Raw genomic sequence first — 12,080 nt, forward strand, 5'->3', positions numbered from 1 at the left:
TAGACAACTATTAAAGCCAAGTACATTTACTCAAGAACTGCCCGGGTCTTCACGGCACCAATGTAACGCCCGGGATTCGAACCAAGGTCTCCCACGTGGAAAGCCAACAGCTTAACCGCTAGACTAAAGGCAATAGACTGGGGGAGATGTTAGACTTTTGCTGCAGCAGCATTAGTACCTCAAATGTTTTCTCTTTCCCTTCCTCGTCGTCCTCTTCCTCACCTTCCGCACAACTCTGGGAGAAAAGAAAGGGCGGGAAAAAAACAGAAAATATTCATCTAAAAATGTGGTGAAACAATACATGTTTTCAACGTCAACAGATTAGATAAATTCATTCATCATAGCATCATCATGAAGGCAATGTACACAATCTTTTGATTGACCGTTAAAATAAACATGCTCTGAATGGGCCCACCCATGTGACCACTTAACAAGACAGCCATGTTAAGTGATCAGATGGGTGATAACTCCCAGAATTACGGGCCTTCCACACAACTCTGGGACAAAAAGAAAATAACAGATTACAGAAGTTATAATGTAGTACCTACCTTTGCCATCATGTCTGCATAGGCAATGTACAAAGGATCTTCCTCTAAGGAACTAAATAGAAAAAAGACAAATTACTTGGTTGTTAATTAATAAATTCTGCAAAACATTAAGTCAGGGGTTTCATCTGAGATCCAAAAGATAGTTTTGTTATGACCCCCACGACTCAAATGTACAGAAATACATTTTCATCTGAAGACTCACCTCTTCAGATTCCACCTTAGCCTGTAGCACTTGACCCGATGACCATGCTGTTTTATGGTTCATTTGTTGACCTGGCATCCTATACCCTAGTTCAATGTAGAGATTATTTATGTTTTGAATTTTGATATTATGCTGTCTTTAGACAGATTGGTGTATTACCTATGATCCTAGATTACTGAGGCACTACACCGTCTCTAATTTGATATGTTTACATCACTCTGGATTAAGAGCCAAAACCGGGTCCCATTACAGCAGTGTTTGGGAAACACTGGAAAAAAACACAATCCGGCGATCGTAATCGACCGTAACAGCAAGCAATCAGAAAACAATCCAAAACAAAAGAGCTTGTGACGTGTCTGCTGGTGCACAATGAAATGCTAGTTTAATGCGACAGTTTGTCAGCCGAGGTTCACGTCCAGAAACAGAAGGGAGGAACGCTGTCGGCACCAGGCGCACATGACATGAGTGTGTGTGTGTGTGTGTGTGTGTGTGTGTGTGTGTGTGTGTGTGTGTGTGTGTGTGTGTGTGTGTGTGTGTGTGTGTGTGTGTGAGTGAGTGAGTGAGTGAGTGCGTGTGTTTGTGTGTGCATTTACCTGCACTCTGTGAGAGCGTTGTGGCTAAAATGTAAAATGAGCTGATGGAGAGGGTCCGGCTGCTTATCCACCACCTCCTCCTCCTCGTCCACGGCTTTGGGCTGCGTTTTCTGGGCGACGACAAGCAAACCAGTGAGAGATGTGCACAACAATCACACAGCCAATCACCTCCCAGGACGCCCCATCATGCAACGCTCAACGGCAAACTAGCACACGAGTCGACGAGCGGAGCACTTCAGTCACAGTGACATTTCACATCGTCTCTGTCAGGTGGAAACGTCATTATGTCACAGTGACATTTCACATCGTCTCTGTCAGGTGGAAAAGTCATTTTGTCGAAAACTGTTACTTTTCATGATTCAAATAAAAAAACAGCAACATTATGCTTTTGTACGGCTAGATCCACTACCAGTGGGCCTTTAGACAGACTGCTGCTGAATCAAATCTCAAATCTCACAAAAAAGTTAAGTAAAATAAGGAATCTGCGCTGTTGGGGACAGTGTATCCGTAGTTCATTGAAAGGTCACTTTTTGTTGTTCTTCACTTACCTTGGGGGAGGGGATTCTAATAGAGTGGGTTAGCAGTGGCATACAAAGTACATACTGTAGCATGCAGAACATGCATGCATTACAGGGCCCTGTTAAAATACGTTTCAGTGTCATTGCGCAATAGCGCATTCTATTGAGATTTGTACAATGTGAGACATATTTATTTGCACATATTATGGTAATTTGATAGTGTATTGTTTTGTTTTCAGAATTACTCATATGGTCTAATAACATAACTTTCCGCATGTATTGGCCAATGTAAAGTGTTTCGTGCTGACAGCGCTTCCTTGTGTCTAACAAATCTCAATAGAATGCACTGCAACGTATTGTAACAGGGCCCTACATACAGTACACCACATGCACAGCTGGGAAAACTTGAATGAGCACGCACGCACGGACGAAGGAAGGAAGGACAAGCACAATACAATGCGAATTGACCGTTACAATAACCTAAATAATAGAGAAATTACATCATGAATAAATACTGAAACCAGATATATTCATTAAGTAAAGTTTATGCATGTACTATGCATACTATGTAAACTCTTACAGTATATATCTTATAAGTATTTGTTTTTAATAATAATCTGCTGCATCACCCAGATACAGTTGAAGGCCTGTTAACACTATACTGTATACTATACACTATATTCATTCAGAGACTCAGTACAGAGAGAGTCGCATCATAACTATTTTATGAAATGTTTTGTGTGGCTCCGACAGTGTGTGTGTGTGTGTGTGTGTGTGTGTGTGTGTGTGTGCGCGTGCGTGCCGATGTCACAGAACTGACGTCACAGGCTGGCCACATGACATCTGAGTATTGGACTCCGTTCCTTTCTTATCCATCTTGATTTGGTCCTCGACTGACTTTCATCTATTACTAAGAGTTTCACTCTCTCTGCTCCCCAAGGATCGATAACCATTTATTTCTAATGTTTAATGTGAAGAAGCAGCTTCACACTGCACCACTAGGCACTGCATTGCAACAGTATATATACAGTATGCTTTCACAACAACAAATGCCTCAAAATCACATGACAGTCTCAATTTGACCAGCGTCGCAATTTAAATAGGCGTTGTCCTTGTTTCCCTATACAATAAATATCCACGCTTACGTGTCACACGTTTCGAGCTAATACAGTAGACTATTTTCACCGAATGTTCACCCCAGAATAGGGACGTTATTGTTTCCACTGACCTTTGCATGATCCATAATTACATTAGTCCATTAATTTCTATGGGAACCGGCATGATCTTTTTTACAGATTTCAAGAGATCGTAAGCATGTGTTCCAGGAATCAAGCAGAAGATGCCATTTCATTCGATTCAGTTCCTTGACTGTGTGTGAATAATAACAGCTTTGTCTGGGTGCTCCGTTGCACTTTCTATAAATTACAAACATTACATCGCTTCCGATTAATCCGTAAAAATGAATGCCTTTCCTTGAATGCAGTGGAAACAAGGCTTCGGGGTTCATGTGATTACGAAAATTGAACAGCTTCTGAACATTTCCAAACCCCCGTTCGGAAGGGGTACTGTGCTACGGCTATATGGAACAACACCAAACACTTAGCACTGACATCAGCGCTGTGCGATGCCATGTGATGCCCGAGGCAGGCATACTGCATGCTGCGCACCATGGGATGACTGACAGTGCCGCGCGCCCGGAGGCTGGATACTGAAATATCCAAGCACTTAATGGCAAAAGCAAAGAAAATTCTCACGACTGCAGAGTTTTGTTAGGCCAAGTCAACTTGTGACCCACACAGCGTGAAAAGGTACAGACTAGCGCCGTGTTTCCTGAATAATTATTAAATGTAGAATTATGATGTATTATTATTATAATCATTCTAAACCTATGAACTTGCTGCTCTACATACAGCTAACCAGTTGAAGAAATTTGCAGTGAGGCTTTTAACATTTTCTTTGCACATGCATTCTATTGCTAGTTTGACCCATTCTAATGGTACTTAATCTCACAAAAATGACCAAAAATTTGCCACGGCGACTGAGAATTTGAACCCATGAATGTGGGGCACAACAACACAAAAGCGGCGGGTGGTCGAAGGCCCTGCGCTTTGCAGGAACGTTACAGTGGATAATCTACATCCTGACATGTTACGGGATGAGACGAGTACTTACTGCAAGGTCCTGCACTAGCTTCTCTTCAAAAGAGTACTCCTCTGCCTCTATCCATATTCTCTGATAGGCCAGGAGGAAGAGGTTAATAGAGCGATGCCTGGGGGAGGGAGCGAGAGGACATTAAAGCTGTGTTAGTTAGCCAGGAAAGTAGTTAGCAGTGGTGGGAAGTAACTAAGCACATTTAGTACTGTACTTAAGTACAATTTTGAGGAATTTGTACTTGAGCATTTCCAATTTCACTTTTACTTCTACTCCACTACATCTCGGATTGTACTTTTACTACACTGGTTACTTTGTAGATTTCGATTATTATTACAAAACAGACAGTAACCACTTATACCCAATAGACATTTCGTCTGATCTACAAGCTTTTTTGTCATTTGAAATTTTGAAATGAGACCTTCTGCATAATGAGTACTTTTACTTTTGGTACTTTACATTTGGATGCCAATATGTTTGTACTTTTAGTCAAGTACAAGACTTTTACCTGTAACGGAGTACATTTCCATATTGCAGTATTGATAATTTCACTTAAGACATTTGAGTACTTTTTCCACCACTGCCCGTTAGTATAGTGCACTGGTATGTCCAACTGGTCACCTTGAACAATGATTCATGTCCAACTGGTCACCTTGAACAATGCTTCATGTCCAACTGGTCACCTTGAACAATGATTCATGTCCAACTGGTCACCTTGAACAAAGCTTCATGTCCAACTGGTCACCTTGAACAAAGCTTCATGTCCAACTGGTCACCTTGAACAATGATTCATGTCCAACTGGTCACCTTGAACAATGCTTCATGTCCAACTGGTCACCTTGAACAATGCTTCATGTCCAACTGGTCACCTTGAACAAAGCTTCATGTCCAACTGGTCACCTTGAACAATGATTCATGTCCAACTGGTCACCTTGAACAAAGCTTCATGTCCAACTGGTCACCTTGAACAATGCTTCATGTCCAACTGGTCACCTTGAACAAAGCTTCATGTCCAACTGGTCACCTTGAACAATGATTCATGTCCAACTGGTCACCTTGAACAATGATTCATGTCCAACTGGTCACCTTGAACAATGCTTCATGTCCAACTGGTCACCTTGAACAATGATTCATGTCCAACTGGTCACCTTGAACAATGCTTCATGTCCAACTGGTCACCTTGAACAATGATTCATGTCCAACTGGTCACCTTGAACAATGCTTCATGTCCAACTGGTCACCTTGAACAAAGCTTCATGTCCAACTGGTCACCTTGAACAATGATTCATGTCCAACTGGTCACCTTGAACAATGATTCATGTCCAACTGGTCACCTTGAACAAAGCTTCATGTCCAACTGGTCACCTTGAACAATGATTCATGTCCAACTGGTCACCTTGAACAATGCTTCATGTCCAACTGGTCACCTTGAACAATGATTCATGTCCAACTGGTCACCTTGAACAATGATTCATGTCCAACTGGTCACCTTGAACAATGATTCATGTCCAACTGGTCACCTTGAACAATGCTTCATGTCCAACTGGTCACCTTGAACAATGATTCATGTCCAACTGGTCAACTGGTCACCTTGAACAATGCTTCATGTCCAAGTGGTCACCTTGAACAATGCTTCATGTCCAACTGGTCAACTGGTCACCTTGAACAATGCTTCATGTCCAAGTGGTCACCTTGAACAATGCTTCTCAAACCTTCATGTCAAATTAAGGACCCTCAAAATGATAATAGGTCCCCCATCTGAAAAGATTTGTGCCCTAACCCTAACCCTAACCCATAAGAGAACAGTTGGGTAAATACCGGTATGCATTATTTCGTGGGCGGACCACAATACAAATTGAGGTCCGACAGCTAATACATATAGGGGTCTTAGGAATGAGTGCATGCCTTTTGTCCGACGGAGCATAGGTCCGATCCATTAGTCCCATCGACTACCTACCCCAAACCCTCACCCTAACCATAACCGCGAGCACGGGGCAGCACACCTAAACCTCACCCCAAACCCTCACCCTAACCATAACCGCGAGCACGGGGCAGCACACCTAAACCTAACCCCAAACTCTCACCCTAACCATAACCGCGAGCACGGGGCAGCACACCTAAACCTAACCCCAAACCCTCACCCTAACCATAACCGCGAGCACGGGGCAGCACACCTAAACCTAACCCCAAACCCTCACCCTAACCATAACTGCGAGCACGGGGCAGCACACCTAAACCTGACCCCAAACCCTCACCCTAACCATAACTGCGAGCACGGGGCAGCACACCTAAACCTAACCCCAAACCCTCACCCTAACCATAACTGCGAGCACGGGGCAGCACACCTAAACCTAACCCCAAACCCTCACCCTAACCATAACTGCGAGCACGGGGCAGCACACCTAAACCTGACCCAGAGTCGGACCAATGCTCCGTCGAACCAATGGTCCGTCGGACCAAAGTATGCCTCCCCTTAGGAATTAGAAAGTTTGCAAATCATTGTATTACACTACTGCAACAACCTGATACAATTGGCTTACAAATAAGAAACTGTTCATTGCAGCCAACTTTAATGATGAACCCTTACCTTACCTTACAGGTCTGTTAACTCTGACAGAGTACAAAATGGAAGCAAAATGGAACATTAAGTGTTCATTTGGTTTCATTTGTACACTCTCAGAGTCATGGGGGGGGGGCAAGGCCTTAATGCATACCAAACCGGGGGTCCTTGAAAAAACATAAAACATGTGAGAATCACTGATTTATTGGCCGAGTACAGAGTATAATATGTTCACATACAAGGACAATGACCAGCGGAACTACCAGTGGGAGCCTTGAATTAGCGTTATCAGTTGTAGCACAGACCGTGGCTGGAGGAGGTGGTGGGGGGCTTGGGGGTATGGGAGCTCATACAAACTGGTCAGGAACCCATTACCGTCAGCATGGAGAGCAGACTGTCATAGTCTGTGTTCTCATGCATTGCCTCCTGCCAACTTTGTCGGAAGGCTTTCAGGAAGTAATTATTAGTTGTGTGCCTGAGGGGACGAGGTACAATATATCAGGGCCGCAACAATCCATTGTTTCCGTAGTTATTATTTGATCGATTACCGTATATACTTCATCATAAAATAGTGTCGTGCAAAAAAGCTAAAATTGATGAACTACAAGCTCACCTGTTGTAACACTGTGAGTTGTACATCATCAATTTTCGTTATCAAATCGATAGTTTTTCAGTCAATTCAATCGATATAGGGAGTTCGATAAACTATTGCACCCCATATATGATGTGTGTGTGTGTGCGTGCGTGCGTGTGTGTGTACAATATTGTGTGGCATTCAGAGAGAGAAACAAAAACAACAACAACAAATAGAAAGAAGAAAGAGACACATGACAGATTGCATAGTATAAGAAGAACATCAGCCCAGCCATCCCGCAAACTAAAATGTATTAAAAAATATATATTGCAAACAAACACAAAATGGATGCTATATTGTGTACTGTAAACTAATCCACTATTTTCTTTTCATTTTTTCCTAATTACTGGCTGATCTGTGTCACCATGATTCCCAACAGAAGCAAAAAGGACCAACGTCACAGATGAGTCAAGCCCAACTCAAACCGACTCCGTCCGACGCGGCGCCGCCTGGAAAATAGAACTGGTTCTATCGGCGCGCCAGGCGACGCGGCGGACAGAGCCGGTGTGCGATAGGTTCATTGAAAATAATGGAGGCGGCTGTTTTGACGCGCGGCGGTCGCAGACGGTGTGTGATGGGCTTGACACTGCGAGGGCAACAACATGAATCATTAAAACCACACGTGGTACATGTCTGCAGTTGTTTACTCAATACACCAACATCTCTTTGCCAGAAACAGCCGATCTACAAGCTCACGACGTACAGTAATGTGCCGTATTGTGAGCTTGTAGGTCGGCTTTGTGCTTAGGGTTGAATGCCAACCCCTAGCCGCCCTCCCCCACCCCCCACCACCACCTTCATAATTGTTTTCTTCCCTACGGTCTCTCTCTGCCCGGCCTCCACGTGATTGAGTTACAGAGCAGCGGGCCATGAAATTGCTACTGTCCTCTTTCTCAATTCGTTTAATAACGGCCGCGGGGCAGCCATCTTGTCCTACCGATTGGGGGGAGGGATGCTGCACATTAACGTAGGGTCAGAAGACGGTGGGAGAAGAGGAATGAGTTGGTGAAGCTCGGTGACGAGGCCACCCAGTTCGGGTAATTGGCCAAGAAACACACAGGAGAAGCCACAGGTTCATGGAGCACTTTCATTTTAATTTCTTCACATTATTGGTCCTACTAATTCTCATAATGAGATGGCCAAATTTCCATCTACTCACTCTGCGTCGCATCGATGTGCTTTGAACAGTTTGGAAACGTGCCTAAATGGCATAATTGATGGGGCTTCCAAACTAATAGAAACTACAGCATGATGAAATAGAACCCATTGTTACTGCGTTCATTAAATACTAAACAAGAATTGATGACATCAGTTAATTACCAGCTGCTGCCTTATATCCCATGGCTGAGAGGTCGGCTAGAGGCAAAAAAAGTGTGTGGTTGCCTATAGACGAATCCAGGAACGGGTCTCATGGTCGCAGCTTACGTATTTCCTGTAGGCAGACTCGACGTAGCTGCGGGTTTAAACCCTCACCAGGCGCACCTCTTCTACTATAGTGAACGGCAGAGTAACTGATGTTAGTCTGCCTCAAACGTTACTCTTTTACCTGCTTTTAACTAAACACTAACATTACAAAGATGCCCAGAACATCGGGATTAACCTGTGTAGTTTATGGCTGCTCCAACAGTAGTGGCAACATAAAAAATAAAAAATAAAACGGAATGTCAAAATATCCACCGCGGTGGCTGAGACCAGAGCCATTGAGTAATGGTTGAGACAAAGCAGTGAAAGGTCCTGAAAGATGCATAACGTCAGTCTTACCCAATATCCAATCTTTCTGTTTTATGAACACAAGGCTGCTGTACTTTATACCTCATACTTTAAATGCTTAGTATGAAGTATAAAATACAGCAGCAATTGTGTTCATAAAACACTGAAAGATTTGGTTTAAGCTATGTCGAGTCCGCCTACAGGTAATACGTAAGCTGCGACCATGAGACCCGCTCCTGGATTCGTCTATAGAGACGAGGCAGCCGATCAGGACATTCGGTTGTCAGCCAATGAGAAACATAGGTCTCAACTACAGCAAGTGGGCGTGAAAGCACCGCAGAGAAAACATTGACCAGCTGTGCTTACACAGTAGCTGGTAAAAAAAGAAAAGATAAAAGAAAGAAAGAACGGTGTGAGCTTGTAGATCTGCTATTTTCACTACTAAGAAAATACACAATTTATTTGATTTCATGAATTTCTTTTGAAACATGTTTTTTTTTCTTTTTTTAATCGGAACGTTTTTGATAGATTTGTTAGTTTTTGTGTACAGTATGTGTATAAAAATGACATGGTTTTCTTAAAACCTTGAAAAATGTGTTTTCATGGTGATACCAAAGAATTTATTGTAAAAGTATACTAAGTTAGATCAATTGATCCATGCCGGAACACAGTCGATAGATTGAAAAGATTGTGTGAAAGACACACATTGAAAAGATTAAAAATAAACATGAAGATGCACACGCCCACCGGCGCCAACACTTTTAAGATTTTCTAAGTGGGTCCGTGATCCAGATGCTGAAAAAAAAGCTTGTCGTAATAGCATGACTGGATACAAAAGGATTAGAGTTTAGTGCTAGAGTATGAAGAGTATTACAGTAGAGTAATAATACCTGGGCAGGTTGTAGAGAGGAGCCATGCGGAAGCATGCCACCACCGCTCGTTTCCTCTGCTTGGAGAGAAGCTTCTGCCAAACACACTTCTTAGACCTCAACGGCTGCTCCACCTAACACCATAGAAATGAAAGGAAGTGATATCTTTAGGTACTTAAAACAAATTGTTGTTTGTTGTAAGGTTAAACTCACTATATTCTCGCCACCTGCCACGAGCCATTTTCTATATATATTTGATTATAGAGATATAGGAGGTTTGTTCTGTGACCTGCTCCAGGTTGAAGACGGCAGCAGAGATGCTCTGGATGCGGTCCACGGTCCTCTGGGGGTCAGGAGCAGCGTCCAGTCTCACCACCACATCCTTGTACAGGTTGAGCTGCCACTTGACCGCCGGGTCCTCTGACTGCATGGCACCACAAACACAGGGAACAATTACTCCCTTTATCTTCTTCTTTTTAACTTAAAGGAGAATTTCGGACTAGAAGGCTTTCTTACCTTTATTTGTAGTTGTTACGTCCCCACCAAAGAGTTCCAGGTGATATTTTGTGCAAAAACGCATTATTGGCTAATTCCCCCTCAATGGGGCGTTGGGTTTTAGTACTGATTCGCTTATTTCCATCGCTCAAAAATGTTTTTCTTATTTCGATGGATTTAAGCGAATTAGCACTACAAACAAATATGTGTTTTTGCACAAAATAACACCTGGACCGCTTTGGTGGGGTCGTAACAACTACAAATAAAGGTAAGAAAGCCTTCTAGTCCGAAATTCTCCTTCTAGTGTCGAAAATCTCAAGTAAAGGTAAAGTACCTCAAATTGTACAGTTCTTGAGTAAATGTGCAAGGCAGCATCATGTTGAATGGCAGCTTACCTTTTCTTGAAGGTGCAGATTTTGCCATATGTGGTCCTTCACCTCGTCATCTGTGTCTTTCTGTCAGTCAGTAAGAGGGATCAAATTAATCACCCACCAACTAGAGTTGTCATAGGGTCATAATTGTCATCCATCATTTCCATGTTGAAAGATTTTCATACATAAAAAAGCAGAGATAGCTGATCTACAAACTTGTAGATTAGCTATTTCTTTCTATAAAAAGTGTATCGGGACATCCCTAAATACAAGCTTGCTCACCCACCCACCCACACCACACCGTCAGCTGTTACACCACAGAAGAGACAGAAGGGAACAGTACTTAATTAATTTACTTTGTCGTTAACTGTAAATAATGTCTCACCAGAAGGTAGCGAGTCTTGGCCAGGGAGATGAGCTGCTGGTCCCCCGGGGTGCACATGTTCAGACCGATGGGCAGCATCTTCTTCAGGGCAGCCACGATGAGGGACGTCTGGATGGAGTAGAACTCTCCACGCTTCTTCTTATGCTTCCTCTCCTGGTCCTGGCCGCCGGACTGAAAAGTAACACGCTGCTGTTACTGTACAATACATCAACGGACACTTTGATGCAACAGAAAGAAGAATACGGGAAAGAAGAAAAACACTTGTTTTTCCAAAGGAGCACTTCAGCCATTTTCAACCCGTGTTCATATAACTGCTCCTCGCTAAGGCTTTTTTTTTATTTAACCTTTATTTAACCAGTAAAAACACATTGAGACTGCGTCTCTTTTACAAGTGGGAACTGGCCAAGAGGCAGAATTAAAATAAATTACACTTCAATACCACATCGTCATTGTTACATTTTGGACCAGCAAATAAAACATCCATAATACACCTTTGCAGTACCTATATCTGAACGATATAATAAATATTTAGGCATGAACATAGGCTAGTACATATCCAAACCTGTGCAGGTGTTGGACTGTACATCAAAGATGCTTCCTTTTGAAACTTCTCAAGGGAACTTTCAAAGCCAATTTTAGTCTGGACTGTAGATCATTCCACGACCAAGGGCCAAAGAAGGCCAGACATTATATGTAAGTTATTATATGTAAGTAATTAAGTAGCCTTGGGAAGCAGTCGTTCCCGAGTCATGTGGCCCATGAAGGAGCCCATCTCCTCTTTCTGTAGCGGGAGGCAGCTTGCTATAAAAGCACAGTACAGGGTCAACTAAGAAGCTTTGTTTCTCTTTTATGTTCACCACTAAAGCATTCAGCAGGCCCAGGAATTAGAAGATGATTTAAGGCGCACACACACTCGCACACACGCGCGCGCACACACACACACACACACACACACACACACACACACACACACACACACACACACACACACACACACACACGTTGCCTTGTACAGTATATAAACATGGATATAGCCAGCCAGGG

General features: G+C 43.0%; 1 protein-coding gene across 1 annotated transcript in view; it reads right to left on the reverse strand.

Annotated features, from left to right (window-relative positions):
- Positions 1 to 12,080, reverse strand: part of LOC308329721 (ryanodine receptor 3) — a gene marked incomplete at its 5' end in the record, with an annotated part of 233,978 nt that overhangs the window by 35,797 nt on the left and 186,101 nt on the right. The window contains 8 exons of the mRNA XM_080784219.1: positions 179 to 235; positions 549 to 600; positions 1,344 to 1,453; positions 4,034 to 4,130; positions 9,807 to 9,919; positions 10,075 to 10,209; positions 10,676 to 10,735; positions 11,037 to 11,222. Coding sequence (XP_080640345.1) covers positions 179 to 235; positions 549 to 600; positions 1,344 to 1,453; positions 4,034 to 4,130; positions 9,807 to 9,919; positions 10,075 to 10,209; positions 10,676 to 10,735; positions 11,037 to 11,222 — 810 coding nt within the window. The remainder of the gene's footprint in view (positions 1 to 178; positions 236 to 548; positions 601 to 1,343; positions 1,454 to 4,033; positions 4,131 to 9,806; positions 9,920 to 10,074; positions 10,210 to 10,675; positions 10,736 to 11,036; positions 11,223 to 12,080) is intronic.

The sequence above is a fragment of the Protomyctophum bolini genome (assembly GCF_963924005.1).
Source record: "Protomyctophum bolini genome assembly, chromosome: 15".
NCBI lineage: Eukaryota > Metazoa > Chordata > Actinopteri > Myctophiformes > Myctophidae > Protomyctophum > Protomyctophum bolini.